The sequence below is a fragment of the Trachinotus anak genome, unplaced genomic scaffold, assembly GCF_046630095.1.
Source record: "Trachinotus anak isolate AG129_WGS33_773 ecotype Australia unplaced genomic scaffold, CSIRO_AGI_Tana_v1 ptg000011l, whole genome shotgun sequence".
In the NCBI taxonomy this organism is placed as follows: domain Eukaryota; kingdom Metazoa; phylum Chordata; class Actinopteri; order Carangiformes; family Carangidae; genus Trachinotus; species Trachinotus anak.
Window position 1 is genome coordinate 8,220,876 of NW_027273862.1, and position 20,143 is coordinate 8,241,018.

The 20,143-nt window shown below is 39.7% G+C and overlaps 1 protein-coding gene across 1 annotated transcript; it reads left to right on the forward strand.

Moving 5' to 3' along the window:
* Positions 1 to 3,709: 3,709 nt before the first annotated feature.
* On the forward strand, positions 3,710 to 18,581 carry mmp2 (matrix metallopeptidase 2). The gene is made up of 13 exons (XM_071488256.1): positions 3,710 to 4,009; positions 4,192 to 4,418; positions 5,446 to 5,594; positions 6,431 to 6,559; positions 7,331 to 7,504; positions 8,303 to 8,476; positions 9,251 to 9,424; positions 10,090 to 10,245; positions 10,412 to 10,538; positions 14,386 to 14,522; positions 15,136 to 15,295; positions 15,589 to 15,698; positions 17,380 to 18,581. The coding sequence occupies exons 1-13, from the start codon at positions 3,854 to 3,856 to the stop codon at positions 17,481 to 17,483; spliced, it is 1,977 nt and encodes a 658-aa protein (XP_071344357.1). The 5' UTR covers positions 3,710 to 3,853; the 3' UTR covers positions 17,484 to 18,581.
* Positions 18,582 to 20,143: the final 1,562 nt, after the last annotated feature.

A 20,143-nucleotide genomic window follows, 5' to 3' on the forward strand; every position in this document is an offset into this window, starting at 1 on the left:
CTCTGTATAATGGAATGCATTATTGCATCAGTGTTTACAAGGCGTGCTAAAAGAGAAACAGAATGAGGGAGAAAGCATTAAATAAAGCAATTCGGCTAATGTCGCTTTGGGCCTTGTGCTCACACAAAATGTCAATCAAAAGTTGCAAATCTTTGATTCATTGCGGTTTGCTCTGGCAGCTGCATCTGAGAGAAGAGTGGTGACACAATGTGGAACAATAATTACACTGCAGTGTTAAAGTCCTCCAGTGTCTTGGTGCATTCATAAATAAAATATGTTCAAGATAATGGATTTATGTTCAATAATTCATCATCAGAATGTTTCAAACCGAGTGATATAATATGTGTCACACTATTCTGTAACACAGTGCTTAGCCAAATTAAGTTATCTTGAAACAGATTTATTGACAGGGCTGTTGCTGCATTCATTTACTCAGCAACCATTGCTTAATTACTCCTGCAAAGCACATAAAACAAACAATGCCAATAGACTGATTCTAAACCACTCAGTGTCAGAATTAACTGCACACCCAGGCTAACTATGCATTCATGTCCGAACCAAACAGCACTGAACATTACACACTTTATCCTCCCAAGCACTCTGAGCAGCTCAGAGTTGGAGTGAGAAGAGAGCAGTGGGACTGTGATATTTGTCATTCATGACCTTGGTGCTAGCCAGCCATACAGGCAGTTTGGTTTGATGACCCATCAGAGAATCTGTCTGGGTCCTTGCAAGAGCCAGAGGACCAGGGTGAAGGAAGAGGGTGACATCCAGGGCCGCGGTCTGTTCAGCTGGACCTGTGTCAATCAAGTGGGCCTGAAGATCCAGAGCCAGCTGGAGAGCCATGATACGACTGGCCCTCATGTCCAGAATGTCCCATTCCCAGTCTCAAGAGGAGGCCATGCTGGCATGCTGGAGGAAGCCACTTGTCCTCATAATTAATTACAGGAGTTTGTATGGTGTCAGACCACAGCATATTGCAGCTTTGCATTAAGTTGCATTTGTATAAATCTCCTTCAAACTAAACAGAAATTGTTTATAATGAAGGTGACATATATGGTTTTTATGTTGTGGTGTAAATGTTGAAGTACAAATCAGCTGTACTGGTGTAAAGCATTCCACAAAACCAGTATTGTGTTTAAATCAGCTATCTCAGCAACAAACAAATACAAATGGAAGAGATGCACCTGCAATCAACAGCAACAAGACAATTTTTTTTTGAAAGCTAACAGTATTTCATCAAATCACACTCACACTATGTGAGGTATTCCAATCTAGACGAAGCTTAAACATTCAACGGAGGCAAAAAAAAAAAAAAAGAAAAAGAAAACAATTTACATGCAAATCAAACCTTATCATCTCAATCTCTTTATGCCACTTTCGCAGACAAAATTGCATTCATATGCGCAAAGGCATTCAATTACTGTAGCTGTGGCTCAACTTTTCACATCTCAGCCTTTTCTATTTGGAGAGGCAGGCCCATGTACATTTAATAGGTAGCCATTCTGTTCCCCGGCTCTGCGAGGGATCACTGCGAGTGTGTCAGTTAGAAGAGATGGCAGCATGTATCAGTGCATGAAATAAAGCTCCTGCTCCAAAGTGACAGGCCCTGGATATTGTTGGCAAATGGATGTTAAATTCACTCTGCAACCACCAGCAGCAGCCCCAGCTATGAAAAATTAACTGTACTCTGGCTAAAGGGAAGGGAAATTGCTTTGCTAGATATACCACAAAATCCTGTTTGTGAGCTATCCATCTGTCAGATCTCCTTGCAAAAAAAGTCCTTCAGCTCTCTCTATTAAAGAGGCTGCATAGTCCTCATATGCTGTTCAGAGTAAACCAGTATGAGTGGAAACAAAGACGTGTCAGAGAGAGTTAGAGTAAATCCTAAATCTATGCCATAGACAGCAACTCAGTAAAGAAGTCTGGCTCCATGGGCCTCACAGCAGACGGAGGTGCCAGGTTCAAGTCAACCACCAGAGGGCAGTGATGCTGATGGCCCTTCACTGAAACCTCAACTCACTTTGTACAGTTTGTCTCAAATTTGTCTGTAGCTCAGCAGCAGTGAGTCACTAGTACAGAAGAAGCCTGATTTCTAGCAGTGATTAGGAGCCTGTTTCACCGAACACTGAAACTGTGATGAGTCACTGCTCTGCAACATGGTTTCATGCTGCACATGGTGATTAGTTTGCAGCAACACAGTCAACACACCTCCCCGGGGTGAGGTAAGGACAGTGGAAGCAGTTTAAAACATCTGTTATTCTTAATATAAAATTAATAAAAGATGAGTTTCAATTTAGGTTCATTAATGAGAGACAAAATGCTCACTCCACTCACAGTGCATTGTGGAAATGCTCCTGGAAGCCCCAGCTTTCAGTGCACTGGGATGATTTTGGCAACATCTGCAAATATTTCATCTGCGAATATTTATGCCTCTGAACACTCATAGCCCCTTCTCTTCTTTTACATCTACACTGCAAACTTTTATTTCCAAGCTAATTGTGCAAAAGTTAAGTGACAGAAATCTCTTTAGTTTAATAAATTATGACACAGTTGGAAATTACTTACAGCTGCATCATTTTGGTGTATGTGTAAGTAAATAGTATTTTTTGAATAACTTTATTTAAATGATGGTACAAAACCTGAAATAAGACCAGGGTAAGTCAGTGTTACCAGGTTTGTGGTTTTGTGATTCACTGGACTCTTTTCGACCTGAAACCGAGGTGAGTTTTCAAATCCTGCCACCAGATGTCAACACAGCACTTTAAATGTCTTCTGGCCAGTTTACAGATGGGTGTCGCTGTGGTCCAGGTCATATGACACCATATGACATATGACATTCACATCAAAAATGTAGTTTTCTGTCTGTGAAACACAAGTCACTTATAATGATCCTCCTTTTTCCCCTTGATGATCCTAGTGTCCAGGTGGTAAAAGACATGAGTCCATTTTGAGCAAGAACGCTGAGCAACATTTCATCAATGTCTTCAACTAAATGCACTTAAAAGCAAAATGAAGCGAGCTGGATCATGATTTTAGGACCATATGTGCCTGCAGAGGGGAAAATGGTTTCCTGATGGGAAATAGCAGGTCCGTGTAGTATTAAAGGGTGAAGCAGGAACACTGAAATAAACAGATGTGCAAGATACAGGCAACACCCACTTCCAGTTGTTTTTAAGTCATATGCATTGGTGTGTAGGACTATAGGCTATGACACAGAAACATAAGTTTGAAGGCTGTCATTTTGTTTTCTGTATGTGTCAGTTATGGAAAAACAAGAAGAAACCTATCAATAAGAAATCAATCACTGTCCTCACATGTCCCAGTCTGTCTGAAAGCTGCAATCCTGCAAAATTTCAACAAAACACAAACAAAACACGCAGATAGGTTGGGTTTCACAGCCAAGTGTTGATGACAGGTATGTTAAAGTGATGGGGGGGGGGGGGGGGGGTTGTTAGATGAAGTCACTAAACATAGGCTATAGCTTTTATGTATATCAGTCTGTCATGTCAGGACATCATGCCCTTTAATCCCCTGCTAGCTATCCGACTGAAAACTCCATTCGAGGTTTCCAATAAAAACAAGAGGGAGTCAGAAGTCCAACCATATGAGTAAGCATGAAGTTATCCCCCGCTCCTCTTTCCCAACCATGAGACTGCGCAGAAAGCATAAAAAAGTGCATGTGCAAGCAGAACTGAGAAAGTTCCTAGAGCCGGGGTGCAGGATGTCCCGTTAAGGAGAAAAAAAAATCCTCCAGAGGAGCAGAGGCTACACAAGCTGACGGGCTGGAAGGATCGCGACCCGGAGTGAACGGCACTGACCACCTTTAAGTTTGCATTGTTAACCTGGGAAAATGGGTTTTCCGACGATATTTAGTTGTCGTCGGATTGTTCTCAAACTGTTTTTGGTTCAGTTCATCGTCTTTCAAGCAACATACGCTGCCCCGTCGCCTATTATCAGGTTTCCAGAGGACGATACTATCCCCAAAACAGACAAAGAGATTGCTCTGGTAAGTTTGTTGGTTGTTTTTCCTAAAATTACTTTAAGTGGGTCAGTCAGCTGTGAATGAACAGTCCTGATTCCTGAAACAGAAGAACTGCACTACTGGGGAATAGTTTGTGTATTATTTATTTATTGCACTAATTCACTCGAAGAGAATTTAACGGTTTTCATGTGCATTTTCTCTTTTAGCACTATCTGAATAAGTTTTATGGATGCCCACAAGACAGATGTAACCTTATGGTGCTGAAGGACACGCTGAAGAAAATGCAAAAGTTTTTTTCTCTGCAAGAAACTGGAGAGATTGATGCCAAAACTGTGGAGATCATGAAAAAGCCCCGCTGTGGCGTCCCAGATGTGGCCAATTACAACTTCTTCCACAGGAAACCCATGTGGCAGAAGAAAGACATCACCTACAGGTCAGAGAAATAGCATTACCTGCACATTTCTGAAGAGACATTGGATTATCTTGCACTTCAAGTGAATTCCTACAAGGGCCATTTCATGATGGGAGTGAGTCCCAATTTATTCTGACTCTCAATTAATGATATCATGGCAGTTCATGACGGTACATGGCAAAAAAAAAAAAGTAACTTTACCAATGGACACAATGCTATAGATACATTTTATGTACCACATCAGGACATTATATATGATGTCACAGAAAGGTGAAATAACTTGACCCCACCCAACTGCTGCCCATAAACCAAACCAAGTTTTGAGAAATACTACTTAGAATATGTCTGAGCCACTCAATAACACTACAGCCAACCAGTTTGTATTGAATTCCCAAAGTGGTGTTTGATGAATGCACAAAGTATAAATTCAAGGCCAGAGTCTGCTTTGAGAGATGGGCCACGTCTTGGCCCCAGCTGACCTCCCCCACCCTCTCTTCACCCCCCAGTCCACCCCACTCCCATCCAACCAGTTGTGAAGTGCTTGCGTCTTGTGTCTTGCTAACAACAGCATTCCTACACAGTATGTGTCAAGTCTTTTGTTTTTGTTCTGTTTGAGGCTTACAACAATGTGGAACTGGTTTATTTATATCAGCGGTTTTGTGTGCCCTGATCATTCCAGCCCGTCTGCCTGTGTGTTTGTAAGGAAGACTGCAAGCCAAAGACAATAACAACTAAGAGATCTTAGACTGTTTTTCGGAAAAGGACAGTGAAGACAGGCGTATAACACAGTTAGTGGCAGAACATTGTTTCAGGAAGCATTTTCACCAGATGACTCATATACAGTACTGACTGACTGGCTTTAGCTGGATTCTTTTCCATGATCTTAACTAGAGAACGAGGTCTAGTGATAGATTTATGTACCTTCAAAACACAACACTGAAAGACTAGCCTGATTACACTGGCCTTTTGTTACTATGATGAGTTTTGTTTTCGTTGTACTTTGCTTGTCTTGGTTTAGAGTGGAACTTACTTTGTGTTTACTCTGTAGAATTCTGGGATACAGTCTTGATCTGGATGAGGAAGTCATCAATGATGCTTTCTTCAGAGCCTTCAAAGTATGGAGTGATGTCACCCCACTCTCATTCACTCGCATCATGGACGGAGAGGCGGACATCATGATTAATTTTGGCCGCAATGGTATGCCATGTATATTGTGAGATTTGTTCAATGCCGAGCTTAAAATGCAACTGCAGTGAGAATGTGTCCCTCCAACTCAAATTTAATTAGTAAATTGAGTTTATTTGATAGCAAAATGACCCCATGTGTCACCAATTCTGATCCCTTGTCTTGGGATATGATAAACGGTAGTGAACAGTAGTTCTTTCAGATCTTGGAGATACTTAATGGGGTCTTAATAGGGCACAGGGATGATATCTCAGGTTAACATTTCAATATTTTCTCCACAAAAACAGCTTAAGCACTCTAATAATCAACTTATGATTAAGTGAGGTTGACTTCCACTTCCAAGAGGAAAATAGAGCCCAAGTTTAGAAACAGTTGAACAGAAGTTCACTGCCTAGTTGACTGATGGTGAACAGTAACAGTAACACATGTTATTACAGTGTCTCCCCTCCTTGCCAAAAAATACGTTAGGAAATTGTGGTTATAAAACTGGTCAATCCAATTAAAACAACCATTTGATATTTACTCACATTGTTATTATAACACTCTGTCTAGCCATAGCTGAAACTTTCGAGAAGGAATTCAGCAGTGATTGAGGAACACAAGCAAAAACCAGCCAAATCTCGTTTTAGCAACAAAAATACTGAGAAATGATGTTTAAATAAACACACGAATGTCACGTCACATTAGAAATATTTCCCCACTGTAATTTGTAGTATGTCCTCGTTGAAACAACCTCTCTGAGCACATACTGACTGACCGGTTAGCTAACAGTTGTTGCCTGTTGAAAAAATAAAATAATTTATGATATTTGTGTTGATTTGGTTAATCTTGAATGATGTCATCAACAGAGCATGGAGATGGTTATCCCTTTGACGGCAAAGATGGCCTCTTGGCTCATGCCTTCGCTCCAGGGCCAGGCATTGGGGGAGACTCCCACTTCGATGATGATGAGCAGTGGACCCTGGGAGAGGGCCAAGGTAATGGAGAAACACTATTTACAAAAACACAGAAGTATATTGCAAAAGTTCCACTCACACTACAGCTGTCAATATAATTTGTATCAGTTTGTCTAAAGATAGATGGAGGTCAGTCTTTTATTTAAAACAAATTAAAGGGAGCTCTACAGTACAGGTGATGTGAATTTGATTGACAGCTTAAGTATGTGTCAGTTGAGATGACAGGACACTTATTTTGATATTGATAACACTAATTTGACTTTCAGATACTTTGTTTTGACTGTCTTAACTTTGTCTGAGCTTTCTGGCACTCATTATGGCAAATCTCAGCCATCTGGAAGCTGAATAGAAAGAAAAATCTCTGCTGCCTGCATTTATATTTGCACAAATTGGCGCACATAGTTTTATGTATTTCTCATTATCATTTCCTCTGTCTGAATTTATCACTTGTGTCAAAGTAATCTCTCACAACATTCAGAATGAACTATTTTCTTATTATATCAGTGCTTTTACAACATTGCTTAATGCTTACACAGTACCTTGCTTTTGAACTACTGACCAGTACTTTTCAAATGTCTTTCCATAGTCTAGGTAGCTATTTGTTTCCATTTTGTTCAAAACAATATTAAAGAGCTGCTGTTGCAGGAACTTTAAACTAGCTTGAGTAGGTAGTCTCTCATACTGAACACCATGTCACCCATATGGATTACAGTAATGCATTGTATTAAGGAATAAGAGAAAATTTGTTATAGCATCAACAAGCATCAGCATGATCCCTTATCTTTTTAACAGTGGTGAAGGCGAAGTTTGGCAATGCTGACGGAGAGTTCTGTAAATTCCCCTTCCTGTTCATGGGCACTGAGTACAACAGCTGTACATCCCAGGGCCGTGACGACGGCTTCCTGTGGTGCTCCACCACTTACAACTTTGATGAAGATGGCAAATATGGATTCTGCCCTCATGAATGTAAGTTTGTCCGGTGGCTTCCCTTTATTTTTGACTTAACAAACAGTCGATAAATAATATGACATTGCACTGTCTGTTAACATTTTTCCTTGGTGTCTGTATGGATCATATGTTTGTGGCCCCACTTGATGTTAGCAGCATTGTTGTCATGCCCTACTTGTATCTTACTGAACCACAAAGTTGGTAGAAGTTTGGTAAATATAAATAGTGCTTTCTGTAAAGGCAAAGTACTATTTCATATCAGATTATTGCTATATCCAAAGCTGTTCTGCTGATTTTGGACAGAAAGAAAGTAGGTTGGACCGTATGCCAGGAAACTGTTGTTTTTTTTTTCTGTTTGGAGTGGAATATGGAATATTTCTTTTCCAAGTTACTGCCCCACTTTAGAACATTGGGCTTTGTCAAACATTTTGTTTATCTGTGTTATGTTGCTGTCCATGGTACTAACATCATCACATGCCCATTACAACAAACTGCCAAAGTACACATGTACTAAGTTGTTTTATATGATGAGAACACATGTGAGAACTGGAGCCATCTGTTCTGTTAAGCCTTTGTATAGATGTAAGTTCCATTCCACCTATTTTCTTAATTATGGTTTATCTTCCTCTCTGAACACCTTTGTCTTAAATCGTCACTCAGGGATCACAGGGTCTTATTTGCTTTCAATGATCATATAGGAACTGGAGCTAATTCTTTGTAAGCAATTAAAACCTGTTAAAATGTTTATAATACTATGATTAGGTTTTGCTCTATATTTTTAATCTACATTTCTGTTTGTTTACCTTTGTTCTACAGTGTTGTTCACCATGGGTGGAAATGCAGAGGGCTCTCCCTGTAAGTTCCCCTTCATCTTTCAGGGGGAGAAGTATGATGGATGCACCACCCAGGGCAGGGATGATGGTTACCGCTGGTGTGCCACTACTGACGACTATGACCGTGACACAACCTATGGGTTCTGCCCTGAAACAGGTGGGTGGTGTCGTACACTGTCTGTTACACTGTCTCAGTTAGGATGCAACCAAGTAAAACCTTAGTTTCCTTTTCTGTCATAAAGATGTTCATTTAGTGTAGGTGTGTATACTGGTGTATACATTGTCTTCACTTTATGTGCTTGTGTGGATGCATATAGTGCATTTTACTGTCTATGTTTATTCTGTGTGCTGGTCTACAGGAATGCTCCAGTTGGGGTTTTCGGTCTTGCTCGTGGTCTGCTGAATGGCTGTTAAAGTATTTTAATGTGCAGTGGCAGGGCTGATTTTCCATTCTGTCAGTGGGAATGGTTTTAGGGTTGAGGTAGTGTAGTAGGGAGGGAGAGACAGTGAGATAGACAGAGCAAGGTACAGCCACTGGGGCTTTCATCTGGTTCTAATTGATTAGGAATGTAGCTTTGTTGTAAAGCCTTGTGCGATAGCTTGTACTGAATAAGAAATGATTTTTCTTTAAAACAGCACAAAACCAGTCTTGCCAAATTGAAAATGATCTCTCTGAAAGAAAATCAATTTGGGCGGGTGCTTCTTGGTTTTGTTCCAGGTGGATTAGTTATTGATGTTGTGTGTGTTGTGCCAGCTGCTTTCATGATGTTGTTTTCAACATCATCTGCCTTGATTTCACAATATAATACAAACCAAAGTGCTCTGAAGAAAAAAAAAAATTGGCATATGAATGAGATCATAAGACAGTGAGATCAACTGAGATCACTGCACATTTCACTTTTACAGTTTTACTTTTTGTTTTTCCCTCTAGCCATGTCAACAGTGGGAGGAAATGCAGAAGGAAGCCCCTGTGTCTTCCCCTTCACCTTTTTGGGAGACACCTATGAGTCCTGCACCTCATCTGGACGCAGTGATGGCAAAATGTGGTGCGCTACCACCAAGAGCTATGATGATGACCGCAAATGGGGTTTCTGTCCTGACCAAGGTATTACGGCATGGAGTTCTTGCTGTAGTTGTGGGAACAGCAGCCAAGTGGATTTGCAACAAAGGACAAAGATGAGTGCCAGACAGTTTAGATAATTACAAAAACTATGGATTAGTTACCCTTAGTAGTTCAGACAACTGCCCATCAGTCAGAATTGAGGGAATTTAGATTTTATTTATGGTGTAAGTGTTTATAGGAGCTGTTTATACGTTTTGCTATCGCTACATAGCCAACGTTAGCATTAACAGCTGTTTTCTTACCAGTCTCGAAGAAACATTGCAGGTGTAGCATCAAACTTCATTCCTTTATTCACCAAAGCTGTCCCCAGCAGTGGAAAGCAACGCCAATGTTAACTCTTGTCTCTCTCATATTTTCGCCTACTGAAATTGACACGCTAACCAGCTAGCTTGTCACTTTTTGTTCGTGAGTCACCATAGCCTCCAATCTGTCCTGAAGAAGTAGTGTTGCTCAGAGGGTGTGTTATAGTCTCTTGTCTTGTAAAAGCAACAATGATTGAAGTTCTTGTTAAGGGACAATCACCACCACCTGCTCCTGCCAGGAAATCACGTTCAACAGCAGTGAAAACTTAATCTGACTTTATCAATGTAACACACTGCATCTAATGTAAATATATTCTCCTTGTTCATTGTGTTGAATGTTTTCAGGCTACAGTTTGTTCCTGGTGGCGGCCCATGAGTTTGGTCATGCCCTTGGCTTGGAGCACTCTCAGGACCCCGGAGCATTGATGGCCCCAATTTACACCTTCACTAAAGACTTCAGACTTTCTCAGGATGACATCAAAGGCATCCAGGAGCTCTACGGTGAGATGAAATGTCATTTGTGGCTAGTTTCCTGGTCACGGATTAAGTCTAATCTGAGAACAAAAAAGTGTGTTTTCCTTTTCAGGAGCCTGGAAAGATTAATGTACTGTGAGTGTATAATTACTCCCTGAAAGATGAAATATTCTTGTAAATCTCTTACAATCAGGTGTGCCGACAGGCAAGCCTCTGCCTCCAACTCAGGGTCCAGTTACTCCAATGGACATCTGTAAGGAGCCAGTTATCTTTGATGCTGTAGCACAAATCAGAGGAGAGACCTTCTTCTTCAAGGACAGGTAATCACATCAAACAGGAAGTCCTAATATTGTTTTGACCTGAACTAGACTTCGCCAAGTTTGCATTGTTTGAATGTGCTAGTTGCACTGTTTTCATTAGCTCCATGTTTTGCTCTCTTGAAACTTGCAAGCACTGCCAAAGTCTGGCTGAATTTCCTGTCTGTGATCTATGGGAATAACGACAAACAGAACCCAATAGCCTAGTTCTGGCTTTATGACTTGTGTAAGTGAAATAAGGCAGTCTACGCAAGTTCGATTTCGTAATCATTTCCCCACAAAGAATGAGCAGTTTGACATGAGGTTTCCTGTTAATTATTGTTTCTCATATTGCAGTCTTGTGTCACTTGAAGATTGTGGTTTAGATGCTTGTTTCATGATGTGACAATTAATGAGAGGGTAAAACAACCTATTCCTCCACGCATGCAGTGATAACCAAAACAGTCATCAGTCATAAACACAGTCCACAGTTCTCTCCTCCGCCGGCGCCAGAGAATCCAAAGTCTTGTAAGATTACTGTGTGTCTACTGGCTGACCCTGTGTACAGGAGGAGTTTCATGAAGTGCTGTGGTTTGGTCAACAGTCATTGTGAGTCAGTGCATTTTCCCGTACAAAGGTGGGCATTTTCAAAAACAGCTGAAGTTTATTACAGTCATAATGTCAAGAACAAAACAATCATGTGGGAAAAGGAACTGATAGAAAACACAAATACTGTCCATTGTTTGTTATGATGTGTTCACACTTACAGATGTGCTGTGTAACATCAACTCCTTGCAATTTCAAGGTTAGCAGAGCTTTATATCTCTCATGGCCATTTTTTGGAAAACTTTCCAAAGTAAACAGGCCAGCAGACCTCTGTACCAAAACAGTGTAGCCTTTCAGTTAGCCTGGTCTTCCTCGCCTGAGAACGTGGACTTTTAAACCGGAGAAACAAGTCACAATCCTGCTCAGAAATCCTGCTTTAATACAGAATTACTTTTCACCTTGTTGTGGTTCTTTTCCACACATTTGGAGTGATCGACAGAGCAGCACATGAGCTCAGAGGGTGCTCTGTGGACCATGAAACTTTGGCCCAGTTGTTGGAAATCAAGCTGTTCCAAAACTTTATCCTCTTTGACACTTCAGACCGAGATGCAGCTTAAAAAAGAAAGATAAACTTACCTGATCATTATCTGTGCTGTCCTGGGCTTGGGTTGATATTTGATAATATTAAATATTGCCATATGCAATCTTTTTTTAAATACCAGAAAAATATATTATATGATATTCATGGTGTTCCCTGTGTTCTATTTGAATGATGGACTGCACCACTCTTCTGCAGTTTGGCCTATTTCAGCAGATGTTTAAACTATCATAATCCTCTGCAATAGTTTGTTCAGCAGCTCAATGTCTTTGTTGGCTTTCATGTGTAATCATAAGGCTTTGTACTGTGTGATTTTTTCAAGAAATTATTAATTTGGTATGCCTTTGATTTTGAATTTGAATTTCAGTATTATGTGAAAATGTGTCAGTGCTGGAGAAAACCAGCCACTTACTGTATCTGAAGGCAAGGGGTGAAATTTGAGGACAGAGTTCTCTCAAGACACTGAAGTGATTGTACAGTACAGTACAGGCTATAACTCTCCAAAGTCTGAGATTAGTAAAGTTTCCGTATGGGCCTGTTGTTCTGACCTTCACAGCGACTTAATTAGTTGCCTAAAGGCCGTGTCAGGCTTGTAAGCTGCAGAGCTCTGCAGTAAGCTAGCTTCAGAGAAAGAGCAGTGCCCTCTGGGCTCTAAGACTAATACTCACTTCACTGTTCTATTTCACAAGTTGGAGCCTCTCTTTTCTCCTGGCTTGGCATATTTATGATGTAGGACAAATCTTTACATGATGCAATGAGCAATGGTTGTAGCACTTCCTGAGCTCAGCATTTAACTGTGTCTGTCTGTCTGTCTGGAGGCTTAAGAATAAGCCAATTATAATGTCTGTCTCACAGAAACAGTTTGGCCAACCCACTAATTAGGTTCCTTGTGTATTTATGATTTATGGTAATTTTATAGAGCAAATACTCACATAAGTAACACATACTCATGTGCTTGTACCCTAGCATGTAGCCACAAGTAGAGGTTGATTACAATATACAGCACTTTCTATAGTTGTCATCCTTAAGATTCCAGTCCTAGTTGATCTGGCAACACGCATGGTGTTGATGGTAACAGAAATTGCAGTTTATTATTACAACAAACACTCGTTCAGCAGCTACTTTGTCAGATATACATCAGAGGAGCAACTGGTGTTGTCTCTTACAACACAACCAAACAAACTCATGTTGTTTTAATAGAGAAGTCAGTCAAGAATCATTTCAAACAAAGTCTGATTTCATGCTGCACATGATGCAAGTATTTTTCTACACAACAGCAGGTCACAGTAAAGTTGGTTACCTTGCTTAGGAGTTGGAGTTGGGCAGCTGACAAAAATTGCCAAATATAACCATTGTTTGACGTTGTGGTTCATGTTTTGCTGTTTCAAAATAAAAGACACCCTTTTTTTTTCGAGTCAAACACTTTTATGTGAAGCAGTAGGAAACAGTAGGAATTGTGCTATTTGCATTAGCAGTAATTTAGAACAGCTCTGATGGTGTAAACACAGTGAGCAGTAAACAATGAAGCTGTTATTAATAACATAAAATTGACTGAATTACATGCATGCATTGTTTTCCTGCAAATGGCTCAATTGGCCTTTTCACCAAACGTGCCACCCAAACAGATGAAGGATTTGTTGTAGCATGTTTTGGTAAATACAGCGTGTTTGCCAGTCTTAGTCCATTTACAGCAAATCACATACTTAACACAGACACAGACATTTTCTGCAGTACCTCATTATTTAGAATTTAGAAGTTTAAACTGTTTTCTAGTGTAAAACTTGTCTGAGATGTAGAAACAATTAAGTGAGTGCCGTGGCTGCTGATATTTCTGTCAGAATTACAGGACTGTTGCATCACAGACCTTTAACATCAACTTGCATTAGCATACAGGTACAAAATTATTTCAGTAGCAGTAAATGCAGGATGAATGGATTGCTACTTCAAGGTCTGAAGTCTCAGCAGTTGTATAGTTATACTGTACAAGAGAAAACTTGAAGCCAATGGCTGCCTAAGAGGTATGGCAAAAAACTGACAACACACTCAAAAACATTACCAGTGCTTTGTAAAAATCTCTATTCTTTCTGTTCTTACCAGCCAACTTAGGCAGATAGTTTTTTTGCCTTTTTATTGAATAGATGCAAGTAAAAAACACAAAGGGAGGAAAGGACAGCAAGCCCTCGGGATATTGTTGGTACACGGCCTAAACTTTGCAAATTGATTCGCATGAACATATAAAATAATGCAATTTATGATTAGTTCAGATTGGAATCTGTCTCCTCTTTCATCCTGAAAATCTATACAAAACTTTGTGTGTGTGGTATGTAAATATACTTAAAAGTTTCAGTCTCATCTTCATTTTGTCATTATCACAGCTCATCTTTGCAATTGGTAGATCTTTTTCTTTTCAAAAAATAGGTCAGTGGAAAAGAGTTTGGGAAGCTGCCGTTGTTGTGCAGCTGTGTATTGGAAATCCGGGCAAGATGGGTCTTGTTCCGCTGGCGTCGGCAGCCTTAGTCCTAACGAGAACCAGATGCTCATGAATCAGGCCATTGTGGCTGGCTCAGCCTGTGAAGCACTTGCACTAAAACCCCCTCTCTCTCTCTCTCTCTCACACACTCCCCACCTCCTCATCAACCCCTGCTGCTCCTCTTTCACTCTCACTCTCATTTCACCCCTGGCTCATCTACCTTACAATCACTCATCCGCTCATTCTCTGTGTGCCAGGTTCCTGTTCAGATCAGTCAACTTCAGAAGCAAGCCCAACGGTCCTATGCTAGTGGCCACCTACTGGCCTGACCTGCCTACCAAGATAGATGCTGCCTATGAAAACCCAGTGGAGGAAAAAACAGTCTTCTTCTCAGGTATGCTGGAGAAGACAAGTAACTGTGAAGAAACAACTGATTTAAACCTTGCTCAATATTGATGTCATATTACTTGAACTGCGCACCCTGTTCATATCATCCCTGTGCTTCTGTGGTGATCTGAGAAACAGAGTTGCACTTCCATGAGTAATGAAGAGGTGTCTTCGCTTTTTTTACCACTTAGATGCTTTTCCCTTAACGGTCAAGCACTTCTACGAACTGCAACATTAGGAGTAGCAGGAATGTTGGCTGAGCACTCTTGTGTGCAGTGTGCCCTGTGTGCACTCGCGGGACACTTGAGATATTCCACCATAGTTATTAGTGGTTTATGATGCATTCCTTGCATTTTACTAATATGACAATCTTCCTGAATACTGATGAGATTTACATAATATATTCGTCAGCTTTGAAGACTCCAAACTGCAGAGTTGGTTTGGCTATAGAAGTAGGCTTACTACCCTGGATGGTCAATGCATAACCTCACACTCATGATATGATATATTTGGTTAAAAGATTTTTAGGAATATGGGGTAAAACCTTGTTTAACATTCTTGTGTTAAAAGGTTATATCAGTATAACATATCTTTCTTTTTTACTTACTTTTTTCTCCCAGGCAACGAGATGTGGGTCTACAAAGCAGATGAGTTGGAGAGAGGTTACCCCAAGAGGCTCTCCAGCCTCGACCTTCCCACTGACCTGCAGCAAATCGATGCTGCATTCAACTTTAGGAAGAACAGAAAGACTTACCTATTTGCTGGGGACAAATTCTGGAGGTAACTTACGCAACCATTTATGAGCCTAAAACCCTTGTCTGACACACCCTTGCCTGTGCTGTTGCTGTCATTACCTCTTATTGCAGTACTACATCTGGATCTAGTTAGTGCTTGGAGTGACTTAAACTGTACTGTAAACCACAAAAGCTCTGTTAACTCTTACACAACATGAGAATTCATAGTGTTGACAACTAACTGTTTTATCTCCATGGGAAAATATGAGCATGTTTTTGTGTGTGTGAGGGAACTCTGAGGAATTCTGAGCATGCACTTTTACTTTCACATGTGTACAGATATGATGAAGATAGGAAGAGGATGGATCCCGGTTTCCCTAAACTTATCGCTGATTCCTGGAATGGCATCCCAGATGACATAGACTCTGCCTTCAGTCTTAATGGCATTGGTAAAAAAAATCTTTCTTTTTGCATAACTTGTAAACCTGTAGCATAAACTTTTACAAGAAGGTAGCAAAATGAGTTGCTAACATGTTCACGATGACAATGATGCATAGAGAGTATAATGTTTACCATTTGCAACAACTTAGTTTAACTTGGTAGAATGCTAACATTTAATGATTAGCACGAAACAAAAAGGACATTTAGGGATGATGAGAATGTCATTAGTTTTTGGCAAATTGTGGGAACCACAAGAAACCACAAGAAATGTCAGAGGATCACCAAATTCAAGCAATTCATCTTGAAGAGGACATTAATTTTATACATCAAGTTAGAGGGTAATCCATCCAATAGTGCTCAAAACATTTCATTGAAAACCACAAATGTCAACCTCTTGTTGGCGATAGATGGAAAGTCAGAGCACTACCAAAGTCATTATGATTCATCCTCTGACAACCATGAATGTCTGTGCAAAATTTTATGTTTGTTTGATATGAAGACATTTCACCAAAAAGTGCAGGTGACGCTCCAGAAAAAATCATGGGATCAACAAAGTTATTAGGATTCATCATCTGGAACTGTGGCTCTCTGCACCAAACTTCATTTCCATCCATCCAGTAGTTGATGGATAGATGGATCCAATATTTCACAAAAAAAACAAAAGGACAACCTCATGGTGGCATTAGAGAAACAGCCAGGGAATAATAAGTCATTACAGTTCATCCACTTGGGATCATGAATGTCTGTCAAAATTTCTTGTGTCTTTAAGAAGAGCTGAGTGAAAAGAGTTTTTGTGGTTTTGTTGGGTTTCGATTTTAAAATAACTGGTGCTGTGTGCTAGTTCCTTGCAGACTGGCTTTCCCTCTGGTAAGATTGCAGACAAATCCAATCAGCTCTATCAGCGAGTCTGTCACTGTGCCTCTGTCAATAAAATTCTTCATATACCAGAACTCAGCAAGCAGTGATAATGCCATCTAGCCAGAAGTGAACAGTTTAGAGCAACTGACTACGCAGAGAGAAATAAAGAAGTAAAACAGGCCAAAGGGAGGAGTTCTGAAGTTAGGGAGTCATCTGTGGTCTATTGCTAATAGAAGGAGACAGTCAGTGGGAGAGCAGTTGCTTTATATCTCTTGCTCAACGCTTGAATTTGCTATGAGTGAATAACAGATGAGAGGTTATGTTTGCTTCGCTTGTTAGTGAACAGGGCATTGCAGTACAAGAAGCCCAGTCTGTGGCAGTGAACCTTAGGCATGATACTGGTAAACTTCCTCTCAGACTGTCACTGTCAGCCATGTATCTTTGGGGTTGGAGGTGGTATGTAGATTTTTGTCTATGGCAAGCAACCAAGGATTTTTCCATTACTGCTCTCCTAACATACACACAGCACTGTAGGCATCACATAGCCCCTTTCCCACACAGTGAACAAACAAATTTCTATAAAGAAAGTCTGTTCCCTTCCACAGAGGTGCCTCTGTATGCTTCCTGATTAGCATAATTCAGAGAGAGAGAGGCCGGAGGCCTGATCGAGACTGATTACACTGTTAGTCCATATGCTTTTATTAGCTTGATTGTTTTACTGGTATTACAAGTTAGTTTTTCCCTTGTTTTACACAAACTATTTTTATGCTGTGGAAGACTAACTTGAGCAAGTATTTTGAACACAGTGTGCATTGTCCTTGTTTTTAACAGATTACAGCTACTTCTTCAAAGACAACCACTATTTCAAACTGGAAGACAGCAGCTTGAAGATTGTCAAGTTGGGCGAAATCACAAAGGACTGGCTTGGTTGCTGAGCATGTCCAAAATGTCTCGCAACTTGCTAATTCCTGTAATGATGACTGGCCTCATGAGGACATTGCTATAGTATCGTACACAACTTGAGGTCGCCGCAGTGCACACTGTTGTAAGTTTTTATCCTGGGAACTATGCACGCTTCTGTGGGAGACATGTCCTTTCCAGCCTGTATAACAAGCCTCCAGCTTAGTAGAAAGGCACCTTGGGACCTTCTACACAGGCTGAACATAGGCAACTGGATATTTGCTATATTACTGTGTGATATTGATATTGTATTTGTTATGCTGATGCAGATTTATTAGAACATGTACCCCCTGTTTTATTGTTTTATAGTTTTTTGGTTTTTTTTTTTTTTTAAAAACTCAGACATCAGGTATGTCAACACTGCATTGAACGCAGTGCTATACTGTGCTGTGAGATATTACCGTTTTATGCAAATTTGATTCTGAAAGGCTGTTTTACACCATATGAGGAATTCATGTTGGCTTAGAATCACTTCTATGTCCAGTGTACTAGGTGCAGTTTTATAAATGTATCAGTTTAATTAATTAATTTTGTCATTGTTGAGCAATACATTTGAAAAAATGAATTTGCACAACGTGTTTGACCGAAAATGGTGCTTTAGAGATTGCTTTTTGCATATAGTCCTAAATATACATATATATATATATACACACACACACACAACTTATATTCAGTGTAACTATGTCTGATGGGACTACTTAGTATTCTCAGAATGTCAGAAAGTAGTATTCGCAGGCACACATTATTCTTCATTTGGTTAGCACTTTTTATAGGACTATACAAGAGAACTGCACAATATGGAGACCAAATTATTGCCATGGCAACTCCATGTTGCATTTCACTTCACTAATGGTACAGAAAGATTAAAGGCACAGGTTGCCTCTAGAGGCTGTATAGGTTTGGTGCATGATGGAATCATGACAAGAGTACCGCAGTAGTATTGTTTAATAATCTTTTTTATATTCTCTTTTCATTCTTGGGTTTCAGCAATACAGTCATTGTGTTTTGTGTTGTTTTTAATGCTTGTGCACTTTGTTACTGTCATCAATAAAGATGAAAGATGGTCAATATAATGTGGAGCAGTGATAAACAGAGGAGGAGCTCCATATAGTTTGCAGTGTTGTGGGTTGACACAATTACAAGTGTTCACAATCCAGATTGTGAATATAGCAACCAAATACTAAATAACAGTGGTGGAAAAATGTTTCAAATAATTTTCTTTCAGCAAAAGTAGTAATACCACAATGTTGAAGTATTCTGTTGCAAGTAAAAGACCTGCACTCAAGTAATTAGTAAGTCTTAGCGGCATAACATACTTTCACAAAACTTTCAAGTTTCAAAAGTAAAAGTACTCATAATGCACGTAGAATGGCTCTTGTAAGTGATGTATTGGTATGTGTTATTTGACTGTTAACTCTGGAGGCAGCGTTCCTGTAGCTGGGCGTGGTGGATCAGTTTTCAGTTACTTTATGAACTGCTGGGTAATTCAGTCTATAACAATGCATGACAAACTGAGCATATCTTTTGTATGGAAAAGTTGAATTAGCAAAGTAACTAGTACTACTGTAGTAAAATAAATGTATATGGATAAAAAAGTACAATATTTCATCCTTAAATGGAGAAGCATTCTGAATGCTTCGTTGGCCACATCTCATCCGCTCTCTTCACGTTCTCAGTCACAGCGGTGTTATGAACTCCACTGAAAGTGGCCATTAAACACACAAGAAGAACATGCTAATCCAAGGGCTTGGGTTATACCTATAACCTTAAGTTACCCTGTGTGCACCAGAGCCAACAGAAAACCAGCTACAACTAGTAGCCCACAGTAGTATGGCTTTGATGTTCTCCACAGCAATGCTGGCAGTGAGCTAGCTAGCAATAGCAACATTTGCAAAACACATTCATAATATCTGTAACAGCAAGTTAGCTAACATTATAATGGATTTAGAAAGGCCTATCCAGATGGTGTTTATTATCATTTTTAAATATTGGAAATAGCTTTGCTAATTTCATACTGTAAGGAAAAACAACTGTTTGAAAATATAGGTCAGAAGTCTTACAATATAATCATTGACTTTCTTAATAATTACCATGTCAATGCAATAACATCAATTGAACTTTTGTTTTCAAATTGTATTACTTTTTCAATTACATTTTCATTTACCTCACAAAGGAACATGAAACAAATATTACTAAGTGCCAATACTGTCAAAATAGCCATTGAGATCATCAACAATGCTTTTTCAATTACCCACTTTAGCATCAGTGCTATTCAAAAGTAATTTGGAAATAAATTCAGATTCATAACATCTATTCACAATAATATCATTAATTACTTTCCAGGTCCTTTATTCTTACTGTAATATTTGTAATATTTTGTTATAATACTCTTTTCTTCTGTAATCTCATAAAGGAGATCAGTTTATTCTTCTCCAACTTCTGTTGTTCTTTACTTTCACTGGATCTTGGTTGTAAAGATATCTTATATGGTATTTTTTTTCTTTTTGCACACCCTTCGCAGACTTCTAGTCATCCATGGCTTCAATAGGACAATGTTTGTTAAACAGTCATGCTCTGTAGGCCTGATTAGAAAGGCCTCAATCTTTTTCTGGTGTCCTTACTCTTACTAATTTTC

Bases quoted from the DNA above. Each gene is read 5' to 3' on its own strand.
- mmp2 (XM_071488256.1), top strand. From the start codon at position 3,854: ATGGGTTTTCCGACGATATTTAGTTGTCGTCGGATTGTTCTCAAACTG. The intron at 4,419-5,445 runs GTCAGAGAAATA...TTTACTCTGTAG, and splicing joins AAGAAAGACATCACCTACAG to AATTCTGGGATACAGTCTTG. The intron at 8,477-9,250 runs GTGGGTGGTGTC...TTTTCCCTCTAG, and splicing joins TGGGTTCTGCCCTGAAACAG to CCATGTCAACAGTGGGAGGA.